This window comes from Lissotriton vulgaris, chromosome 10, assembly GCF_964263255.1.
Source record: "Lissotriton vulgaris chromosome 10, aLisVul1.2, whole genome shotgun sequence".
NCBI lineage: Eukaryota > Metazoa > Chordata > Amphibia > Caudata > Salamandridae > Lissotriton > Lissotriton vulgaris.
In genome coordinates, this window is record NC_141698.1 from 268,549,482 (window position 1) to 268,574,264 (window position 24,783).

The 24,783-nt window shown below is 46.3% G+C and overlaps 1 protein-coding gene across 1 annotated transcript in view; it reads right to left on the minus strand.

The window, feature by feature from the left end:
- Window positions 1-10,264: 10,264 nt before the first annotated feature.
- Window positions 10,265-24,783, minus strand: part of LOC147685100 (uncharacterized) — a 142,192-nt gene continuing 127,673 nt past the window's right edge. Inside the window, exon 4 of the mRNA XM_086940988.1 lies at window positions 10,265-12,762. Within this exon, the coding sequence (XP_086797114.1) occupies window positions 11,254-12,762 (1,509 nt within the window). The 3' untranslated portion in view covers window positions 10,265-11,253. The remainder of the gene's footprint in view (window positions 12,763-24,783) is intronic.

Genomic DNA, 24,783 nt, shown 5'->3' on the forward strand with positions numbered 1-24,783 from the left:
CAGAGGTACGGTGCTGACTAAACCCTTAGAGAGAATTCTTGAAGCAAAACCAACTTAACTTAAACTACTACTTACTCCCTCCCAAGTATTAGGCTTAGGTCAGATACACTGGGGTAGGCGTAGTTAGAAGCACCAGTTGAGGACATTAGCCAAATGTATATATGAATGTATATATTTTATTCATTTTAACTATTGTATGGCTAAGAAACCATATTAATGCTTTTACAGTATTATTTCGCAATACTCCTTTTATTGTACGCACTTTTTATAATAACAAGTCTTGCAATTGTGGCAATTCATTTCTCTTGCATGAGAAGGAAGACTGTTCAATAAATAATACCTTTTATTGAAAACGCCCGTCTCTCTAATCTCTGCATACTGGTGAAAGTAATCTGCACAACTGACTAGTGAAATAGCTGTCTATTGTTTCACACGACTCTAGAGATTGACTCTTATTCTGAGGAGCAAAGTTGTCATGTTTATGCGGTTGTTGGAAAACTGAATCCCTTCTTGTCTGAGCCAGGGAAGCTGATCACTTCCTATTCAGTCAAGAAAGTTTCCAGTGACCTCTGAGCTAGTTGGTACAAACCCAATTAAGTCGAACATAGTCAGTAGAGACCTAGAAGACCGCACTTCTACATCTACACTGCTGTTTATGTTATTCCAATGCGCATGGCCTATAGGGAAAATAGGAACTACACTACAACGCTGCTATGGGAATTATACAATTATATCGGGTACAGAGCTAACTGACTTCTAAATTGTCTGATTCTTGTACACATGTTGGCTACATTTGACTGGTAGTTGAAAAATATGAATTTTATACATGTATGACTGTGATGTCAGTTTAAATCGGATGAGCATGATAGTTTCCCATACTGATACACTGAATGAGGGCCTGGGCGTGATTGCATGCCCATTCGTTTATGTACAAGCTATGGTTGTAGTTACAACTATAACATTCGATTAGTTAGGGGTTGAGTGATCATATAAGGGTGAGTAGATGGTGATTTTCGCAAATCTCTGTATAAGGAGTGGACTGAGTTAGCTGTAATTAATTTCAGTAACTACTTGCGGGACTCTTAGTATTAGGACTAATTAGTTGGGGACAGTGTTTATTTAGACTACCTACACCCATAGTGATGCATTCTGTATATTTTAGCACTTCAGAGTTGGGGCACTCAATCTAGATAGAGACAGACAAAAGTCTGTCTTTCACTGCCTTTGGCAATGCTTTGCCCTGATGTTTTTTTTTGTTTGGTTTCAAGTAGGCTAACCACCAATTTGATAAATTAAAAATGATGTCCTGCATACGTTGGTGCAAATAGTCCATTGTTTTCAACCTGCCCACTTGCCCCAAGTCTCTGCTCATTGATACGGAGTCTGGCATGCGGCTGGTACATATGATGGTGGGCCTTGTCTGTTGCGGGGCAGCACTTATGAGCGTTATTGCATTCTGACATGCAGAGGTCAGTACGCGAGGGTGTATACATATACTAAACCAAGGAATGCAATTGGTTTTCTGTATATTTACTACTGTCTATAATCAAACCGTTATAGATTATATTGGCTACAAATAATGTTTTGCTTGTGGATACGAAAATATGAGTTATTTCATATATGTTTTGTGCTATTAAGGGCAATGCAGTTACTGTTTAGGATATCCAAGTATCTATTCTAGTATAAACATATTTTGATTGTGTGTAATCCCTGCCTTTTGGTTAGGATAGGAGTGCCTATCTGAGTGCTTAGGTTATACATGTATTAGGATCATTTCTACCCACTGGAGGCAAAACTCACAGCAGGCTTTACTGGGAGTCAAAATGATACCCTTAATATACTAAGTTCTTTTTATTAATAAACTAGACAATTCACACAGCCATATTGGAAAATGCTTTAATATCACCAAGGAAATGAAACCTGGAAAGCAGACATAAACACTGATGGCTTCAGTTCCCATCTGAAAGAAAATGAGGAATCTACTAGTATTCATCCTCAACACAGACGTATCCTTCAAAGAGTGCATCACTAAAAAAACATAAGGCTATTTGCTATGAGCCTACCTTAATAAAAATAGAGACTCTTCACACCCTAAACTGATTTCAGATGAACACTCCACGCATTGGTTTTCTTCCACCTAGGTGGACGTAGCGCTCTGTTGTGTGGCCACAATGACTCTACAGTGGCACCCCTGAAAGACATCCTATATGCTGTCTCGCGAAGAGCCCGAAGGAAGTCCCCTAAATCATCCTAACACTAAAGGAACTTCACTTTTCTACATCTCCATCACTGCATCAACTTAAAGACTAGTTGCATTACCTACAAGGCCTTCAAAAATACCATGGCCAAAAAAGTAACCATCTTGAAAGGACAACCCTACACTAGTAAAAACAAGTTGATGGACAGAATGCAGAACAATGTCATACATTCACCCAGTACAGAGATCTGGGCCTAAATCCATTGTTTTTTTGCACTCCACACCACCCCAGTTCAGACATGGCCATATGCAAATCAGCCTTGACCCTGTGCCTCATGGGAACAGTCCAGCCCGAACTGCCAAACCATGTCTTCCCTGGACCGGAATCAAGCATCCTAGGACCGGTTTCTGGCTATCAGCCGCCATCAGCCCGGATAGCTTGACTCCAGTGGTGTGGAGAGCACGGGACTCACGTCTGAGCATACCCGTCCCACTCGGGTTGACAAATGCAAAAACAACAGTTGATGGACAGAATGCAGAACAATGTCACACATTCACCCCAGTACAGAGATCTGGGCCTAAATCCATCGTTTTTTTGCACTCCACACCACCCCAGTTCAGACATGGCCATATGCAAATCAGCCTTGACCCTGTGCCTCATGTGTCCTAGGACCGATTACTGGCTATCAGCCGCATCAGCCGGGATAGCTTGACTCCAGTGGGGTGGAGAGCACGGGACTCGGGTCTTTTGTATCGCTTTGTTCGCCCTAAGTTGGCAGGGTATGCTCAGACGTGAGTCCCTTGCTCACTTGGCCACTGGATTCAAGATAGCCTGGCTAATGAGGATTATGAATCGAAACCGGTCCCAGGATTCTTGTTTTCGGTCCAGGGAAGACATGGCTTGGCAGTTCGGGCTGGACTGTTCCTATGAGGCACAGGGTCAGACTGATTTGCATATGGCCATGTCTGAACTGGGGTGGCTGAGTGAGCTAAAGAATGGTGATGGATTAAACCCAGATAAGTTGACTGGGGGTGAGTGTTTGATTTGCTCAAACGCTACGTCCATCATCCACTTTTGTATCGCTTTGTTCGCCCTAAGTTGGCAGGGTATGCTCAGACGTGAGTCCCCTGCTCACTTGGCCACTGGATTCAAGATAGCCTGGCTGATGAGGATTATGAATCCGAAACCGTTCCCAGGATGCTTGTTTCCGGTCCAGGGAAGACATGGCTTAGCAGTTCGGGCTGGAATGTTCCCATGAGGCACAGGGTCAGACCTGATTTGCATATGGCCATGTCTGAACTGGGGTGGCTGAGTGAGCTAAAGAATGGTGATGAATTAAACCCAGATCAGTTGACTGGGGGCGAGTGTTTGATTTGCTCAAACGCTCCGTCCATCATCCCCTTTTGTATCGCTTTGTTTGCCCTAAGTTGGCAGGGTATGCTCAGACGTGAGTCCCCTGCTCACTTGGCCACTGGATTCAAGATAGCCTGGCTGATGAGGATTATGAATCCGAAACCGGTCCCAGGATGCTTGTTTCCGGTCCATGGAAGACATGGTTTGGCAGTTCAGGCTGGACTGTTCCCATGAGGCACAGGGTCAGACTGATTTGCATTTGGCCATGTCTGAACTGGGGTGGCTGAGTGAGCTAAAGAATGGTGATGGATTAAACCCAGATCAGTGGACTGGGGGGGAGTATTTGATTTGCTCAAACGCTCCGTCCATCATCCCCTTTTGTATCGCTTTGTTAACCCTACACTAGTAGACAAGACATTGCTAGACTGGAAACAAGGATGCAGAAGAGAAAAGACCAAAACTCTTCTAATTCTACACTCTCTATGGATCTGGAGCAAAATACCTATTGACATCAGAACAGCCCCACACTCCTTCAATTCAGAAAGAAACAAGACACATCAACCAGGTACTCACCTTTCTTGAAAACATTCTTAAAAACTGACCTTGGTCTCCAACTCTTCTATTCAGCATTTCACTGCTTAACAGATGGTATGAAAGGGTACTTCTATCACACCAACCCAACAACCAGAATGATACGTTACAGTACGTTTGCAGCTATGAAGTAATGCAGTATTAATAAGACTGGAGACAGATGTAAGCTGCAGGACACTAAGATGCTGAGGGGACAGCTTGCAACATCTCCCTGACTTCATTAGCTGTATACTTCCTTGTGCAGTAACGCAATTAGGGACCGTAACATATAACCATGAAGTCAAATCATGATCTGAGAATCTTCCAGCCACTCTCTGCTCAAGAGATACCCTTGAAATGCTGCAGAATTTACACACAGCAGCCAACCACTGACTAGCAGATGGCAACACCAAGTGCACAAAAGCAACAGGTGGATGCTCAAGACTATATTTCTACATCTGCTACTGCCATTCAGACCCTTTTTAATTATGCTACAACACTAAGCACTCTACAAAGTCTCACAATGAAACCGCACCTACAGATGTGCTCAGCCTTCTAGCATCTGTCCTGTATTGTATCTCAGTAGAAGTTTGAGTGCAACCTTCTCTGATCCCCCTCAGCTTGGTTCTTTAGCATCTTTGAGATTGTAAAAAACCTCTTCATAAGATCCAATCAATTTGAGCTTTTGCAGTTTAAGGGAGTTTCAACATGTAACCCGAGCAGGCTTTTTTCTCTTGTTTTTTCTCTTGTTTTATCTTCTCAATGCTGTAGCATGCAACACATGCTCTGTTATATCTTAGGTTTACACTGCAGAAAGTGCGCCTAGAGACAACTAAACTCCATGGAAGATCATTATCCGTGGAATACCAGTGTAGGGCCGAATTTACTGTGCATGAGTCCTGGCACTGGGCCAAACGGGATAGCTATATTAACAGGAACAAGGCAGAAGTAGTGAAGAAACAGATATATTATACTTGTACAAGAACAGAGGTAATATTGAAAACATAAAAGCTATAGTATACCACTTTCCTTGGTGTGACTTGGATGCAAGTTGGCAACTACTCTACACAAGTACAGCGGGTCTTTGAAGGCCTGTTCATGGGAGCTGGTGAGCTTGCAACCCAGCTCTTAAGACCAGGCAGCGGGTGTTGTTCCCCCAACTTGTGTCTGCCTCTATCCATTTTTATGACTTTGTTTTGCTGGCTTTAAGACTCTGCACACTTTACCACTGCTAACCAATGCTTATGTCCTTGTTCTTTCTCTCCCCTAAACATGTAAAATTGCTTCATCCCCAATTGCCATATTTAATTTACTTATAAGTTCCTAGTAAAGTACACTACATGTACCTCGGTCCTGTGAATCCAATGCTACTAGTCAGCTTCCAGTATAATTATGTCACCCACATAAGTAGCCCTTTAACCATGTCACAGGCCTGCAAATGCAGGGCCTGTGTGTGCAGTTTACTGCCACTTCGACTTGGCATTTACAACTTATTGCCAAGGCTTTTCTTACACACAGGTCACCACTAAGGTAGGCCTAGACGACCCCAAGGGCAGGGTGAGGTGTAAGTAAAAGGTAAACTTTTTTTTTACTATGGTGAGGCCTGTTCTCTCATAGTCTAACATTGGGAATTACTTACTACACTTTTAAATTCTAATTCCTGATTAGAAAAGAACAGTTATTTCATGTTTTATGTCTTTGGAATGGTAATGATAAAGCCTCCTCTCAGGGAAAGTAGGATTTAGCATTACAATTTTAGAAATGCCACTTTTAGAAAGTAAACATTTATCTGCTCTTATAGTTTGGTGTGCCTTGCAGCCTGTCTCAAATACACATCTGGGGTGGGTGACAGCCACACTTTGTGCATTCCCTCTAAACAAACACAGGAAGGCTAGGTGTGTATTAGTACCCATCTCATTCTGAAGGCTCTTACTGGGCAGAAAGGGAGGGAAGGGCGGACACTTACAACTCAATAGGTAGTGTCCTGTCCCCACACAAAAGGACTGATTTAGCCCCCACAGCTAGTCTGGAGACAGGGCGAAGGTGAAAGTATACGTATTTACTTCAAAGACCACTCTTTTGAAGTCTCCACGACTTCAAAGGGACTTTTGGGTATATGTACTGGGGCGCTGACCCTACCAAGACAGTACACTTCTGGACCTGTGACCACTCTACCAAGAAGTAGAGGTGTGGTGCTGCTAAAGGGAATGCTACACTGCTGGACCACTGCTTTGCTGAACTCTGCCTTGCTGTGCTCTAGCTGTGCTGAGCCACCCTGCTGCCTGCTGTTCGACCGACTGAGTGAGAGGGACTGGACCTACAGCACTTTAACCCAAGTGTGACTCCAAGGGCTTGCTGGCTTCCCTCCTGTTCCCAAGTCTCAGGGACATAAAAGACTGGAACCACCTGCACCTGGACTCCACAAGCAGGCCAAGTGGTGCATTCCCAGTCCTCAACCCTATGAAGTGAGTGCTTGACAACCTACATCTGCATCAGATTCTGTGCCTTTCTGCTGCAGTGTAGGTGGGAAGCAGCGCACTCTCACAGTTACATGTAGTGGACTCTGCAAATCGCTGCAGTTATGTAGAAGACCTCTATGCATCTCGTTCGCAGCGTGATCTTAACCCCTTCAGCGCAGCACGAATTTTCGCGCTGTGCTGAAGGTTCTAATGAGCCTATCGGCTCATGACGGAACGGTTCCGTCATGAGCACAGCTCAACCGACGCTCATGACGGAACCGTTCCGTCATGAGAATGGAAGGGGTTAAGGCAGGTGAGGGACCCAACAAGGCACAGGTGGACCATATTAGATCATTACAATGCGTGTGAAACAAATCAATTATTCACTCTATATCATACATAACCTCTTTCTTCAGGAGGGGGATATAGATGTAGTTATGACTAAATAAATAAAATGGGAGAAAGATTATTTTAGGATACATGCAAACATGAAAATCATACCTATCGGGAGAGATTTTTTTTTGATCGACACTAAACCCACTTTACTTCTCTCAATCTATCCAGAAAAAAGAAAATGTCTCAAAGAAGGAAGAGAAATTACATTGTAAGCTATTTTTTTTACAACATTTCAGTTCACCAAAAACATTTTTAAAGTACATACGATATAACGACAATATACATCTAAACTTTATTTCTGTGTTGTTTCTCATCGCAAACTCAATTTGAACTTTTAAAAGACGTTACGTACAAAAGAATCCTTTGTCACCATCATCAATGTCATAATAGATGTGTACATCAACACTTAACACTGAAACCGCCACAGACTATATGTAATCTAGCCACCTTGTTTTATGATCTGAACTTCAAGTCAGTCAGGTAGAGCGACACAGAGCTCCACTCCCTGTGAGAAGTTCAATTGTACACATTTTCTTAAGCATGTAATACCGTATATTTGGAGCCTCAAAGTGGGAGAAGGAGATGTCACATGAGAATCCAAGAATAATACAAATGCTAAAAAACTGCAGTTATGAGTAACTTTTTTCTTCTTCAGTAATGGTTCTTTCGCAGGCGCACATACTTTAATTATGAATACCAAAGCAGTTAATATAAACAGATTAAGTAAGGAAGAGGCTCTCATTAAGGAAACAGATCGCATATCATCATTGTCCAACAGCTGTCTGTCTTTGACTTGAACTGGACATCTAAGGCCATAATGTTTTGTGAAGGTATGCCTAGCCACCCAAGTTGCCACTTAGTATATGTCCATAGGCCTCACTCCTGTGAATAGTGCCTACGTGGCAGCCACACACCTTCAAGAGTGAGCTCCCACTTTGCATATCATAGGTCTGCCAGTTTTGTAGTGACAAAAGGTGGTGCATGGAAAATCCATCTAGGGATGCCTTACTTAGAATTAGGTACACACTTATAAGCATTAGCCTGATTTGTGAAGTAAACTTGTTCTTTCAATGTAATGACTTAGGCACTGTTTGACATTCAATGTCTGTAACACTGGAAGATTAGTGAAAGAATGCTGGTAGATAATTTTTTTCATTTAAGTGAAAATGAACGCACCTGTTGAAAGAAGCATGGTGTGGCCGGGAAAACCCATGAAAGGTAGTGCTACTACCGAGAAGACTTGGATCACCCCAACATGCCTGTTTCAGATTCTAGCAAGCAAGTAGAAAAGCAGTGTTCCATGAAAGCATTTGTAAGGAAAATGTATGGATAGGTTCAAACAGGCTACCCATGAGGACCTCTAACAGGAGATTACTCGACTTGTGGAGGAAAAACTAGGAGAAATTACCTAATCATCTTGGTGGAACACAAAGATAGGGTTAATGTAAACCTTAAATAATTGCATATAATTGCCAAGGGAAACCCTGTTGATGAGTATGATAAATCTGAGTTAGCCAGATGTAGTGGATAGAGCAGGAACTCTTGGTTTCATTGTAAGTAGATTTAATTTGTGTGGGGTTATCCAAACACAGAATCGTTTCCATTTCAGCTATAAGTTTATTAGTGAAATCCGCTATTGCTTTGCACTGGATTTTAAGGCAAGGTGGAGGTATTTTAAGGATCCAAATCCTAATTCTGAAACAGCCAGGTGGTTAAGTGGAGGGAAGTTGGTGCAATACTTGCCCATGGTCTTTCCTGGATTGATAGAACCCAAAGGTCACTATACCAGCACTGTCAAGGGGCAAGACAATCGGGATGAGACGGTAAAGTGTTCTCTTGGCTTTCCAAAGGACTCTGGGGAACAAAGAATTGGAGGAAAGGATGTGAGATTGGAAGCACTTCTCCCTGGGTTCCTGGACACAACCATCTGCTTCAGAAGAATCAATATCATACATTCTCTGGAGACCGGAAGAAGCCTATAATCTGTGTTTCATGGTACTGAAACACTAGGTGCATCTGGCTGTAAACTACCATACACTTGGGGCAATCCAAGCCCTTCCTTTTCAGGGCTCGCACTCGTTAATTGTGGAACATGTTCTATAGTTAGGGGAACCTTATGACATGAACCAAATGACATAGACCCTGAGTGTATTGAGACAGAATTTGAAATTGTGGTCCTCCTTTTTTCACCATGTAACGGAGAATGGTCTTACTATTTGTTTTTACAGCTTGAGGTATGAAGGCCCTCAATGCTACGCTGACTAGTCTCATCTCTAACACATTTATGTGAAGAGATGTTCTTGTTGGGCCTACAGGTTGCTTGTTGCAAGTTCTTAAAGATGGCCACCCCAAGCCTTCAAAACCACACTTGTTAAGAGAAAAAGAGAATTTTGATTGTGCAAGTCCTGTCCTGCAAATATGCTGTCCTCAGTTATCCACCAAAAGAGCACCTGTGTTCACGGCTGGGGTAATTGTTACTGGAGGATCCCAATGATTCGAGATCTACTGCCATTAAAGTTACAATTGCTGGTACAATTGTAGCATTTGCAAGCACTCTAAGACACAAGTGGAATACATGACATCATGCCTAACAGAACTTTGTACTTGCGAGCGGTGATCCAGGTCTTTGAATAAGTGCCTTGAGCCAAGACTAGAAGCCTCTTGCCTAAATCTTGTGAAGGAAATGTTTTTAGGAGGTGGGGGTAGAGTGTTAGACCTTCCCTTCAATGGGGAACACCTTTATGGGAAAGATTGTAGACAAGGTTCTACAAGTCATTAAAGCATATAGGGACACCACCTGTTCACTGAACATTCTCCAAAAATGACATAGGCAAAAAAAAGGATTTACCAACATTCTGCAAATTTTTATCCCAATAAAAAAGGCTACCACCAGCAAGGTCAATCCTATTCTCAACATGGAAAACACTGAAAACAGATGACTAGGCAACAAATAAAAGGGTGAGTGGCTGCTTCTTTTTAAAGGCAAATCTCAACGCTGCCAAACTTGACTTTTTGGCTAGCCTGGCCATTCTTAACATCCATGACAGTAGCTGGAAAGATAAGGATCTTCCTTCTAGCCTGGAGCTAATCACCTTAAAGCGCTGGGTTACCGGGTATGGCATTTCAATAGAGTTCATCTTAACACTGCCTTCTCAATTACCCCGAAATAGAAGTGCCTTCCTTTACAAGTTCTTCACAAAGAAATCCTCAAGCTCCTCCTGAGAAATGTGGTGGAGTCCCTATCAAAAGCCCAAAGAAATCAAGAATTGTATTCAACGTTTTCCTTCATCAAGAAAAAATAAATAGAATGGCATTTTATTCTGGACTTGAGGGTACAACACAATTTAATCGAAAAATAAGGATTCAGAATGGTTGCTTTGTTAGACATCCTTCAGTCCATCAATAGAATCCATTATTTCTCTGCATTAGATTTGGCACATGCTTACTTCCACATATGTATCTATGCTTTACATTGGAAATATTTTAAATTCATGACCAGCGGACCGGACAACACTTTCACTTTAAGACTCAGATGTTCAGACTTGTGTTAGCAACACAAATCTTTACAAAATACTAAGCTCCAGCGGCTGTCAATCAACATTGTCCATGAGTGCAAGTTTTCTTATTTTTGAGCGGCTGGCTCATAAAGGTACCCACAAAGCAAGGGCAGGAACAGAATGACGACAAACAGAACACTATATATTTTAAGTTAACTTGGGCTAACTCTGAATGCAGCAAAATCTAATCTGCTATCCACCAAATCTGTGGTGTTTCTAGGAGTGCACTTAGGCACAGACACCCTTCAAGTCTACGTCAAGACAATATAAGAACTTTGTAGAAATGCCATCTATAAATACCTTCCTGGCACCAGAGGAATCATAAGGCTTAAACATGCTCCTCTTTTGAAGAGTGTCTGCAATGGTAGACAGATGTCTGTGGCCTCCATTCGTGGTTGTATTGCTGGTGCCAAAGTCACACCTTCTGCAGTTAGGAGTGGAAGGGAAGAAAACTAAAAATTAAAAAATACAAATATGAACATAAATACTTCTGTAGAAGAGCAGAGAGGATTTTTAGCCATTCGCCATATGCACAATAAAAAATGTGCGAAGCGGAACCTCTGGGACGGGGTGAAACTCTGTGTCTCTCCAACTGACTGGGAGAAGTTCGAGTCAAAACATGAATTAGATAGATGTAGTCTACGGCTGTTTTAATGTTTCGAGCATGTGAAGCTATGAAAAATCCAACCTTGGAGAAAAACTGTTCTGTGTTGCAGCTTTTCATTTGGCCATCTTCAATCTTTCTTTGAATTTGTCATAATCCAATTTACCTAATGATCGCTTTATTAAATTCTTGCTTTTTTCCCTTCCTCTTTCACCTGTGTTAAGACTGGACAGATCACTGACCGGACTGACTTCTGGGGCCCTCCGTGACTCTCTATATGATGTTCTTTCGAGGGAGTTCCCCCTTTGTAACCTTGTGTTTTTATGAGCCTCCGTGTTTGTTGAACTCTGGTAGACCCTCTTCTCAGCTATCTCATGGCCTCTAGCTCCAGACTGAACTGAAGGATAACTGTGGGTCTCGCCAATGGCATGGTTTGAAGCTACAGTTCTCTTTTCTCGTGAAGCAGGGCATGACCTATCTCGTCTTCCCCTCGTTCCAGCTAAATGCTCTTTACGGCTTTCTCCGAGTAGGCTAACCTCATCTGTCAGTGTTTGCTTTAACAAGAAAACGTTCTGAGATGGTCCAATCAAATGCAATCTGTCGTTAGAGCTCACAGCCACACTACTGTACTTATTTGCTAGCTCCTTGCTTCTTTCAATTATCAGTAGCTTCTTTTCCGGACTGAGCCCCGTAAAAAAGACATCTTGAGTCCTGAGGCTCAATTCCGTAATGGATAAGAGATTTCTAAATTTCCTTAAAATATTTTCCATTTCAGAGGAAGTTGCAAAATTTGAAGTTAAAGTTAGGAGGCTCAATTCACCTTGATCCACTGAGCTAATTTCAACTGGTAGGGAGTTCAGAACCATATCAAGCTCTTCTTTTTTAAAAGCTTCGATGTATTGCATCGTGTATTTATCTACAGTTATACAATCAGAGACTCTACTTTGCTGCTGCAAGATTGGAATTTCCATGGAAACCAAGAAACTTTCATCACTCAAAGGATTTTTACTGTGTGCTGTTGAGGATGGTGAATAATGTTCAAACGAGTTACTTTTGAGACGTTGTTTACTTTTTGAGTTTTGAGTCAAGGGAAAGTTATCAAATCGTTTCTCATCAAGCAGCGGCACCTGATCAGCAGCATGTTTTGATCCTGCTGTCACCCTGTCACCTTGAACCGGGACTGGCAGTGAGAAAGAGTCTCCATGCCTAGTTAAGTGGGACACCCTATAATCGTAAGAGCAGTTATTGATCGGAGACCCGTTCAGTTTCAGGGTTCCAATACCATCATTTCCAACAGGATATTGATCTAGTCCTTGAGGTGCAGATCGCTTCTCGTTTTCCCACTGTGACCTTCTGTGGCCATCCATTTCTGAAGTAATTGAGTTTTTCTTTACAAGGGTGCCGCTGGGTGTGCTCCTTGGTGAAGGCTGGTGGCTCCCTCTATCAGACAGCAACTGAAGCAGTTCAGTCTTAAGTTTTGCCAGTGCAGGGAATACCCCTTCAATTTCCATTGCATCACCCATCTCAGAGCAAACCTTGAGACCGCATTTTTCCGCCAGCATCTTCACTGCATTCTTCTCAGGAAACAACTGAAAATCCAACTTTGTTCTGATCGTCATGTAATCCTGCAACAATAAAAACACATTGATTTTACTTTATATTTGACAATATCAAAGGAAGCAAAAAGAAGGCCTCATTTGAGTAATCCTGTATTGTAACAAAGCAATCAAATGATAATCTCTGTATTTGCTCCAATTTATTGGCCATTTTGGAAAACAACATTCAGTGTGTTTACCAACAATTCAATGTGCACTTGTCAGGTACTTTAGGTAATGTAATACTGGTAAGTAGCATTTGCAGTTCGAGGCATGTGGGCTGCTGAATTCATATCTGTGCATAGAATACATAGCAGTCCCTCCTTTAGCGGCGGCCACCCGTGCCAGCTGCAGCAGTTTGGAAAAGTGTCTTGAGAACAGCCTGCCCTACAGCTGCCTGCTGTTTAGACTGCACATCTACACAGTAATGTTTAGTAAATGTATGTGTGGTAGACCATGTGGCTGCTCTACATATGTCCTCTAAGGGAATGTTTCCAAGGAAGGCTATAGAGGCCCCCAACTTTCTGGTGGAGTGGGCTCTTGGTGGAATTGTAAGAGTACGTTTAGCTTTTGCGTAACAGATCTGAATACACTTCACGATCCACCTAGCAATACCAGCCTTGGAAATAGCGTTACCTTTGTGGTGAGACGCAAAGGCAACGAAAAGCTGCTTAGTCTTTCTAAAATCTTTGGTTCTGTCAATGTAATACATTAGTGCCCTCTTGACGTCAAGGGTGTGGAGCATCCGCTCTGCCAGTGACTCAGGATTTTGGAAAAACACTGATAACTCAATTGTCTGGTTTATGTGGAATTGAGACACAACTTTGGGTAGAAATTTAGGATTAGTGCGAAGCACTACCCTGTTAGCATGGACCTGGAAGAAAGGTTCCTGAATCGTGAGGGCCTGCAGCTCACTCACCCTCCGTAGCGATGTAATTGCTACTAGGAAAGCCACCTTCCAAGTCTAGAATTGAATGTCGCAGGAATGTAGTGGCTCAAAGGGAGGACCCATCAGCCGTGTAAGAACCACATTGAGGTTCCATTCTGGGGCTGGAGGGGTCCGTGGTGGAATGACCCTTTTGAGTCCTTCCAGAAAAGCTTTGATAGCAGGCACCTTGAAAAGTGAAAGGTGCTGTCTATTTTGTAGGTATGCGGCCATCGCAGACAGGTGAATGCGGATGGAAGTATAAGCCAACTTACACTGGTACAGATGAAACAGGTAACAAATGATGTTTTGAATGGAAGCATCTAGTGGATTGATGTTGTGGTTTGCACAATAAATGACAAACCGCTTCCATTTGGCCGCGTAACAGGCTCTAGTAGTGGGCTTTCTTGCCTCCCGAATGATGTCCATGCAATCCGGGGGAAGATTGAGGTAGCCAAACTCTAGAACTTCAGGAGCCAGATCGCCAGGTTAAGCTGTTGCGGATCTGGGTGCTGAATGTCGCCATGGCTCTGCGTCAGAAGGCTGGGTGTGAGGCGAAGCCTTTGATGCGGTACCACGGACAGTTCCAGAAACGTGGTGTACCATGGTTGGCGAGCCTATGTTGGAGCAACCAGGATGAGGGTCATCGAGTGCTGCCTGAGCTTGCGTGCCACCAGCGGTATCAGGGGTGCTGGGGGAAAAGCGTACGCAAATTTGCCTGACCAGTTCATCCATATCGCATTGCCCTGCGATTGCGGGTGTGGGAATCTGGCGGCGAAGCTTTGGCATTTTGCGTTCTCCCTTGTGGCGAACAGGTCTATTTCTGGATGACCCCATGTCTGAAAGTACGGCTGGAGCACTGATGGGTGTATCTCCCACTCGTGCATCTGGTGTCTGTGCCTGCTGAGCAGGTCCGCCATCTGGTTGTCCTTGCCTGGGAGGTGTTCTGCCATGAGAAAGATGTTCCTCTGAATGGCCCACTTCCACATGCTCTGAGCCAGATGAGACAACTGTGGAGAGTGTGTCCCTCCCTGTTTCTGAATGTAGTACATGGCTGTCATGTTGTCCGTCCGGATCAACACGACCTTGTTGCACAGATGTACTTTGAACCCCTTTAAGGCCATGAAGATTGCCATCAGTTCCAACACATTGATGTGCATCTTCTTCTGCTGTGGTGTCCATAGTCCCTGCACTGTGTAGTGGAGTACATGCGCTCCCCAACCCTGGAGAGAGGCGTCCGTCGTCAGGATAATCTGTGGCACAGGCTCCTCGAACGGACGGCCCTTGCAGAGGTTTTGTGGATTCCACCAATGCAGAGAGTTGTATGCCCGACCGCTCACCAACACTAGGTCTTTTAATTGCCCATGAGCCTGAGTCCACTGACGTGCTAAGCACTCCTGAAGCGGGCGCATATGTAGTCTCGCGTGCGGGACAATGGAGATGCAGGAGGCCATCATGCCTATCAACTGCATGAACACTCGTGCTGGAAGAGAGTGTTGAGGTCTGAATTTTTGAATCAGCGATAGAATGCTGTTGATCCTCACTGAATTTGGCTGGGCTGTAGCCACCAGAGTATTTCTGGTCACGCCCAGATACTGCCGTATGTGAGCGGGCTGGAGATGGGACTTTGGGTAATTCAGTGAGAATCCCAGATCGTGCAGAAGGTGAATGGTTTGGGACACGTGGTCGGCGCACTGTTTGTACGACTTTGCTTGAATGAGCCAGTCGTCCAGATAGGGGTATACGTGGATGTTCTGACGTCTTAGGTGCGCCGCCACTGTCGCCAGGCACTTTGTGAAGACCCTGGGCGCTGTGGTGACCCCAAAGGGCAGGACCTTGAACTGGTAGTGCTGGTCTTGAATGGTGAACCTCAGATACTTCCTGTGCGAAGGATGCAGGGGAATGTGAAAATATGCATCCTTGAGGTCCAGAGTTGCCAGGAAGTCCCCTTGCTGGAGCAGTGGGAGAACCTGTTGCAGAGTAAGCATATGAAAATGCTCTGACAGAATGCACATGTTGAGAGGTCTGAGGTCCAGGGTGGGCCTGAGAGATCCGTCCTTTTTTGGGATTAAAAAGTACAGGGAGTAAACCCCTGTTCCCCGTTCCTGCAGTGGAACGAGCTCTATTGCCCCTTTTTGCAGCATGACTTGAACTTCTTGCTGCAACAAGTGCAAGTGCTCGCCGGACATAGGACGGTTTCTTGGAGGTATGTTTGGTGGGATGGAAGTGAGTTCCAGACAATAACCGTACTGAATAAGAGATTTGACCCACCTGTCCGTGGTGATGGACCTCCACACGGGCAGGAACTGCTGGAGTCTCCCCCCGACCGGTGTTGTGTGGTCGGGGGGCAGTGACAAGGCGTCACTGTTTGCTGGCGGTGGAGGACCTGGAGCTGTTATTTCCACGTCCTCTGCCCTTGACGTTGTTGCCACGGTATCCACCCCTACCTTTGTTGGTGTATGAGGTTTGGGTGTTAGCTTTATAGAATTGCGTGGATTGTGACGCTGGACCCCTTGAGGTGCCTCTGCTATTGGAGCGGCGAAAGGAACCACCCCGAAACTGCTGGGACTGAAGGGCACCCATAGATTTAGCTGTGTCAGTGTCCTTCTTAATTTGTTCGAGTGTGGCATCTACTTCAGGTCCAAACAGGTGGTCTGGATTCACTGTTTGGTTGAGGATGGTGGTCTGAATGTCCGGTTTAAAGCCTGATATTCTGAGCCACGCGTGCCGGCGAAGCAGAACGCTAGTATTGATGGCTCGCGAGGCGGTATCAGCCACATCTAGAGCACACTTGATGGAGGCATTGGTAATGAGTTTACCCTCCTGAATCAGCATCTCTGCACCCTCCTTATACTGATCTGGCAAGTGTTGTAGAAGTGTTTCTAGGGTGTCATAGTGCGCCCTATCGTAGCGTGCAAGTAGCGCCTGCGTGTTTGATATGCGCCATATATTGGCTGCCTGCGCAGCAATACGTTTCCCTGATGCCTCAAACACCTTTGATTCTTTGTCAGGGGGAGGAGCATCACCCGTGGTCTGTAAATTGGCTCTTTTACGTGCGTTGGAGACAACCAAAGAGTCCAGTGGCAACTGTCCCTTGATGTATGTTGGGTTAGTGGGCGCCGCCTTGTATTTTTTATCAATGCGAGGATTGATGACTCTTGCCCGGGTGGGCTCCTTGAAAACCTCTGGCGCATGCTTTAGCACACCTTTGAGCATTGTCAATGTCTTGACGGTCTTTTCAGCCATTGAGAAAGTGTCAAAAAGAAAGTCGACATCCACTGGGTCGGCGTGGAGGTCGACATCATGGTTGGCCGCAGCTCTTTCAATCAAAGCGTTGAAGGCTGCAGAGTCCTCCGTTGGTGAAGTCTTTGCAGCAAAAAGCTGCGGCTCGTGCCCAGTCTGAGGGTCCGCAGGGTCGCCTCCAGGAGACCATGGCTCATTTACCTCCTCTGGATCCGAGTACGCTGGATAATTGTAATCCTCCTCCTCGTCCTCGTCACCCTCCCCAGCGTTAGAGTGAGTGGGTGAGAGTCCCAGACCTTGTGGAGATGCAGGCTCTTTAGGAGCAGAAGTGCCCGCAGAGTCCAACTTCTTTTTAAGTGGAATATGAAAATGCTCCAACACCGGCCCCGGGGTGATCTTCCTTTTAAGGAGAAAGAGCTTGCCTGTGTTGGCGTCGATGACAACCTCTCGACGCTCCTCTTCCGCTAGTGGTTGGTGCCGTGGCTTTGGCACCACCAAGGATGGTTTAGGCGTAGACACCAGCTTCAAGGGCACCCTGGCCCCATCTTTTGGAGCGAAAGCCTTTGGCGTCGTCTTCGGCGGCAGCGTGAAGTGGATCGGCGTCTGCGCCGGTTTCTGTGGAGGCTTCGTCGCCACATTCTTCGGCCCGAGAGCCACGTCCTACTTCCGAATACGTTGAAGGGACTCCGTGACCTTTTTGGTAAAGGACGGGGAGGGCTGGACTGGCTCGAGCGAGTCCTCCGAGTCCGGATTTGGTTCGGCGACCAAAGGCGCAGTCTTCGGAGCCGACACAGCACCGCCCTTGGATTTGTCGACCGGGATCGGTGCAGCCAGAGCCTTGGGGTCGTCCTGACGCTTTTTGGAGGCCTTCCTAGGGTCATCGACCTTCTTGGCGTCGACGCGGCTCTTCAGAGCGTCGACCAGCTTCGGCGCCGACGCAGCCGCGTCGGGCGTTTTTGCCTTTGGCTTGGACACTGTGGTCTTCGGGTCGGCCATTTTGGCGTGGCTCTTGATCTCGGCGGCCATTTTGGATTTCTTCGGCGCCGAGGCCTCTGGAGCCTTTGATCCCACCAGTGCGACTTGCACTTTCGGTTTCGATACAGATGGTGCGGACCCTGATGGTTTCACTTTCGGTTTCTGTACCGGGAGTGGCGCATCGCCAATGTCCGTGGCCGGGCCCGGAGGCGGGGCTGAGGGACGAATATTGAGGTCTTGGGTAAGGCCCGAAGGCGATCCCTCGACCTGGGCCTTATGCTGGGGTTCGGCCCTGGAGTCAGTATGAGGATGCTCCTCTTCCGAGCTATCCTCCACGGTGGCAATGGCCCCGTCGTCGTCCCCTACCTCCTCGACGACCTCCTCGAACTCCTCATCTACCGCGTCGTAGTTTTCATCCCCAGACGCCGGGTCAGAGTCCGAAACTTGTAGGACGGCGTCGTCTTCAACGTCTTCTTCAAAGATGTTGGTTGGTGGGGGTGCCGATAACTGGGCCTGCAGTCTTGCGGCCCGACGTAGCTTGAGAGTCTTCTTCGACCGGAACTTGGAGCAGGCCATACACCTGGTCTCGTCGTGGTCCGGCGACAAGCATCTGTTGCACACTGGGTGCACGTCGAGGTGTGAATACTTTGAGGCACACACTGGGCACCTCTTAAACGGAGTTCGTTCCATGTTGAATAGTCTGGAGCGTCGTGTAGGCCCGTCCGCGCCGACAGCACGCGGAAGGGCAGCAAGTGTTCGGAGCCGATGAATAAACCAACCCGAACGATGGACAATACCGACGCGAGTCCTAAAGACCTTTTGGTCTCAAGTAAGGAAAGTTAAACAACTATCGATTCCGACAGAGGGAACCGAAACACATCCGAACCCAATGGCGGAAAAAAACAATCTGGGGATGGAGGCGATGCCCATGCGCACTGTAGTCCAGGGGAGGAGCCACCTATCTCGTGATACTTCGAAGACTCTTCCAGGACAACAATGTGCAATCATCCGGACCCAACACTAGGCGGCGATCTATGCACAGATATGAATTCAGCAGCCCACATGCCTCGAACATTAAATGCTACTAGTAGACCTGCAGCACTCATTGTGCCAACTACTAAAGCTGCACTTTAAAACTTGCCTCAGGCCTGGCACTGCAGCCTGTATTGAAGTTTTAAACTGTCAATTCGACCTGGCAAAATAAACTTTAGCCAGCCCTAAGCCTTCCTTTTTAAAACATATTTCACCTCTAAAGTAGGCCCTAAAGGCCCATAGGTCAGAGTGCATTGTATTTAAAAAGTAGGACATTGCTGCCAAAACGCTGAAGCCCCTGCGACTGCCTGAACGGAGGTGAGCGGGCTTGGGTGCCCCCCCTCCCTCATTGTCCAAAGAGCTCTGCCTGTCCCACCGGCTGGAGGCCCGATGCGCCGCCTTCATCTTGACCTTGTCTTCTTTGGCCCATGCCCCTTGCTGACGGCACTGGACCTGCGGCGCGGGGAACAGCGGGGGCCGTTGCGACATGTGCGTAGGGGGGGTGCCGCGTGGAGGGGCAGCGTAGGGAAACACGGCTAGTACCCTACAGCCTGTGCCTGGTGCGCTTGGGGTTCCCCCCAAAGTGAACCCTTCACCACTGCCCTTCGCAAACTCCTGGGTAGCGCTTATCGGACACGCTTGCCAGCCAGTACCTGCCTTGTGCATAACTTCAACCCTCAACATGTCAAACGCGAAGGGCACGAGGGCCTCACAACAGAGCAAATTGGACCGCTACAGTTGCCCAAGAGCCGACCTCCCTGACAGGAGAGGGACTGGTGACCAACAGTCAGGCGGCACGGACCAGGATCCCCCGGAACCTACAATGACAGACCTTATGGCAACAATAACGGGGGTTCGCACTTCCATCAATACCCTTTCAACTGAAGTGACGCTGATCAGGGCGGACCTCGCCAAAAATCGGGAAAAGGTAAAGCAGCTTGAACTCACCACTGCCAGCCTGGTGGAAGACACGTCGCAACTACAGACCGATGTAAGGGAGCTACAGGCGTTCTGAAGTTTTGCGGAGGATAAGCTGGACGACTATGAGGGGCGCTTGCGACGCAACAACATCCGCGTCCTCGGGGTGCCGTAGAATGCTGAGGGACTGGCAGCCGACCTGTTTATCAAAAACCTGATTGCGCCGAAATTGCAGCCGAAGGGACTGTCCACACTTGTGGTTGAACGAGCGCACAGGGTACCGGGGGGCCGCTCAAAGCCGGGTGCCCCGCCCCATCCGATCCTAGCTCGACTGCTGAACTACCATCCTACAAGTGGCCAGGGTCACCCCGCCGGTCCAGCTGGACAACTCTGAGGTTTCCTTCTATCCCGACTTCACTCGAGCATTCCTTCCTGGATGTCAAGAGTCGACAGCGGGAAAAGGGTCTTAAGTACGCCATGCTCTTCCTCGCCCGCTTGCGTGTGGAGATTGATGGCAAAACCAGGTTTTTCGATTTGCCGGAGGTCGCATCTGACTGGCTGGACACCCTGAAAGCACTGTTGGAGTGAAGACCTTGAGCCCTTTGAGACGCAAGTATCCTTTGATCAGCCTTTCTTTGACAGGTCTCCCTTTTATTTTTGGTCATGACCTCGCCCGCATACCTCTGACAGTTGGTAACTCTGAACTGGACATACCCCTCCTTTAGTAGCTAATGTTCCTTTTTATGACATGATAACGTCATTATGCACCTGAAATCCACAACTGTGGGAGGGGAGGGCAAACGGGGCAGTAGGGCCTCCAGCAGTTCTTCTTTTAGTCACATAGTTGGGCGACAGGCACTCTGTATTTTTATATATGGGCAGTTCTGAGCCCAGATTGCAGGGAAGCAGGGTGGGGGGTTGTTGGGAAGGTTTTTTTTTCTTCAGTTTTTTTTTGTATTTTGTTCTATCTCAAAGGTACTTTTTCTGTTCACAATGTAACCTGTCATACTGCACACACGAATCCATGTGGACACGGCGGAACAAGGAACTCAAAATCCTAAGTTGGAATGTTAATGGGTTGGGGGACAGAATTAAAAGAACGGTGGTACTACAACATGTCAAGAGGTTTTTTCCAGACATTGTATTGCTCCAAGAAACTCACCTTATAGGCAATTTATGCAAAGGCAATGCCCAGATATGGATACCACATGGTGTCACATGCAGGCTTCACGTCTAGCTCAAGAGGGGTGGGTATACTGCAGAGGAAATCATTCCCCTTATCTGTTACATCCACATACCTAGACGACCGTGGGAGATACGCGGGTATCACAGGCTCCTGGGAGGGCGTAACGTTTACGTTCATGTCCATATATGCGCCACCAGGACTACAGGCTGCAACCTTTACAGACCTCAGCACCATATTGATAGCGCTGCCTGAGGGGCACTTAGTATTGGGCGGCGATTTCAACTCAGTTATGTCGGGCTCGCTCAACAGGCAGCCTCCTCGCACATTACCCCAGGGCGCCCAGTCCCTTCCTAGATTTCTAGAGGCAATAAGTCTAGTGGACGGCTGGAAGACTTACAACCCAGACAAGATCCAACTTACTTTTCACTCTGGGGCCCACAATAGCCTTTCACACCTTGACTACATAATTGTCCCGGCCTCACAGGTCTCCACCATCCACGAGATTTGACACTTGGCCAGAGGTACATCAGACCATTCCCACCTCTGGGTCCACATTGTTCTCGATCACACACAAGTGGGACGCATTGCACCTATTAATCCCTGGTACATCAAAAACCCTAAAATCCGTAAAGACCTCAGTAAATCCATAGACAGCTACTTCCTGGAAAATGAGGGCACAGTAGGACCCCCCCAGACGTTGTGGGAAGCCTTCAAAACAGTGATCCTGAGCCAGGCCATCTCTCTCATAGCAGGATCCAAAACGGATAGGCTTAAAGCAGTCTCGGAGGCCAAAAAAAAGATCTATCGCCTCGAACAAGAATTAAGCCCTGATGCCACTCCGGAAGCCCTGCACTCACTTCGCTTGTATCAAGACAAATATCGGGCTCTAGCCACTGACTGTGCAAAGCTAATGGGGCAAGACAGGCTAGGCCGCATCTATGAGTGAGGAGACAAGGCGGGGAAATTAATTGCCTGGGTTGACAAGAAAGAACACGCCAGTAGACTCATACCAGAACTGAGAGAAGCTGACGGATCCCCTATCTCAGACCCCTATCCATTGTCAACCACTTTGAAACTCATGTATGAAGACAGCTTCGAGAAAGGAGCGCTGCCCCCTAAGTAGAGACTCGCCACCATAGTCACAATTCACAAAGACGGCAAGCCAAAAACAGACTGCGCCTCCTACCGCTCCATATCCCTTCTGAATCCTAGCTAAATCACTCACCAACAAGCTCATTAAAGTAATCGGGGATTCGGTGCATCCCGACCAATCAGGCTTCATGCCACGAAGAAACACGGCTCTGAACCTGCGCAGGCTGCATGGGGTGCTGGGTAGGGCTTCTACTATACAAAGGCAAGCCCGTCGGCGCCCGGAATGCACTGTGCGCCAGAACCCCATGTCATTTTAACAGGAACATATATTCCCAAAAATGTCTTTTCGAACTAAACACAGGTACGTGCGGCATTGTTGCTGCAAACTTTGTGATTGGACAGCCATCGATGGGCATAATTCAATGTCAAAGGGTCATTTCCCACAGAACAGCTTTATAACACACAATAACAAGGTCAATGAGACCAGCAGGGTTATTAACTGCATTCTTTTCATGTTAGATCAATGATCAAACATAAATATCAACTGGAATGTTTAATACATACGGAAGACCCTTATATACTATTTTTAACAGCGACAAGGGCTAATGATAGCAGTGACCCAGATTGGAACACAGCTATTCCTTGAGGTTATACGGTTGCGAACGCCAACTGTGCTGAAGGAAGGGGTGGAGGTTTAGCTATAATTTATAGATCCTCCCTTACCCTCCTGACCATGGTTGAGATTGTTGAGGGTGCTGAAGCAATGTGATTCACACTTAAATCCAACAACACCTCTTCTTTTTCTGGCCGACTAATCTATAGACCCCTGAGTGAGAGAGGCCCTTTCTCAGTTGATATTCAAACTCATCTGGAGACATGCCTTGAGTATGATTATTATGAGTATGATTATTATACTGTTTTAGGAAATTTCAATTTCCTTCTTGAGGATAAAAACAACTTGGAGACGGCCAATCTCTTAGATATATTTACTAGTCACAATTTTGAGCAAATTGTCAGAGAACCTACACATACGGCAGGTCACACTCTGTATGGCATTTGCACCAACCATCCTAATATTGCATTAAGCAAAATAACACCAATTCCATGGTCTGACCATTGCGCAGTGTATTTTTCTATTGCACTCAGTACCATCATTCACAGGAGGAGACTTAGGTCTCCTCCCAGGAAATACTGCGCATGGAAGGCAGTCACTAGGTCTGACCTGACAGGGGCTCTTGAGGACAGATTAACGGCTTGGACAGATGCAAACCAGGCGGCCATGGCTCTGCAGGATAGCCTCAATAGAGCTGCCAATAAGGTAGCGCCGGAAAGACTATTTAAAGCGTGGCAAAAAAGGGTGTCCTCACCCTGGTATTCAGCAGAATTAAAAACTGCTAAATCAATTGTAGACAGAAAGAGTGTGCCTGGACATCACATTATGATGTAGCCCACAAGAAGATCTATTGTGCAGCACTTGATATAATAACCTAATTATTCAAACTAAAACCATCTACTACTCTAGGAAGATACAGGACGCTGTGCATTCTGGTAGAGAACTGTTTTCAACAGTCAGTTCTCTGCTGAAATGCCCACGTGATGTAAAATTCAGACCAGACCAAGCATTTGCGGATAAGCTGGCCTCGTATTTTCAAAATAAGGTACAATCTGTTTACAATGGATTCTCAAATGCAGCAAATAGCACAGAGAATAAGCAAGGTACACAAGCTGCTATCAGCAACACTCCGGGGGGCTGTCACAATTCTCCCTACTTGATGAGAATACGGTGGCAGATCTGCTTTTAAAAACCAAGTCCGGATCACCCAGGATCCATGCCTGCCCTTTGTACTTCATCTGGCTCCAACAGAGATTAGTGCATTATTAATGCCGGTTTTGACCCAGGCTCTGATTTCAGGAGTTTTTCCGTTATTATGGAAAAAGGCATGCATCCGCCCACTGCTAAAAAAGACAAAGCTAGACCCCATTGATGAAAAAAATACCACCCTATCTCTTGCCTGCCTCTGCCAGCCAAACTATTGGAGACAGCCATGAACTTAGAGTTATCATCTTATCTTGAGACTAACAACGTTCTCGATAATACCCAACATGGCTTCCGTGCAAAACACTCTACGGAAACAGCCTTAATAATGGCGGCAGAGGTGATACGTAAGGGCATGGACGAGGGAGGTAGAGTCACTTTGGTCCTGTTGGACCTAACAGTGGCCTTGGACACCGTAAGCCATGAGGTACTTACTCAAAGGCTCAGGGACTCTGGTGTCAAGGGCATAGCGCTGGATCTCCTCACCTCCTTTTTGTCAGACAGAGAACAAGTTATCCTCTGGAATGGCTATCAATCAGAAAAATGTACCCTTCCTGGAGGCGTTCCGCAGAGATCTGCTTTGTCGCCCACTCTGTTCAACATCTATGTTGCCCCTATGGCGAAATTAATTAAAAAGCAAGGCCTTAAGCTAGTGTCATATGCAGATGACACTCAGCTGATAGTGTCAGTCTCTCACTCAGAGGAAGCCAAGGCAGCTGACCTTTCCCTTTGTATGTCTGAGGTTATGTTTTGGATGAATCAGAACTTCTTAAACTGAACACTGAAAAAACAGAAGTCCTTGAGTTCGGCCAAAAAGCATCCATTTGGAATCAGCTTTGGTGGCCTAGATCAGCAAGGGCTTGT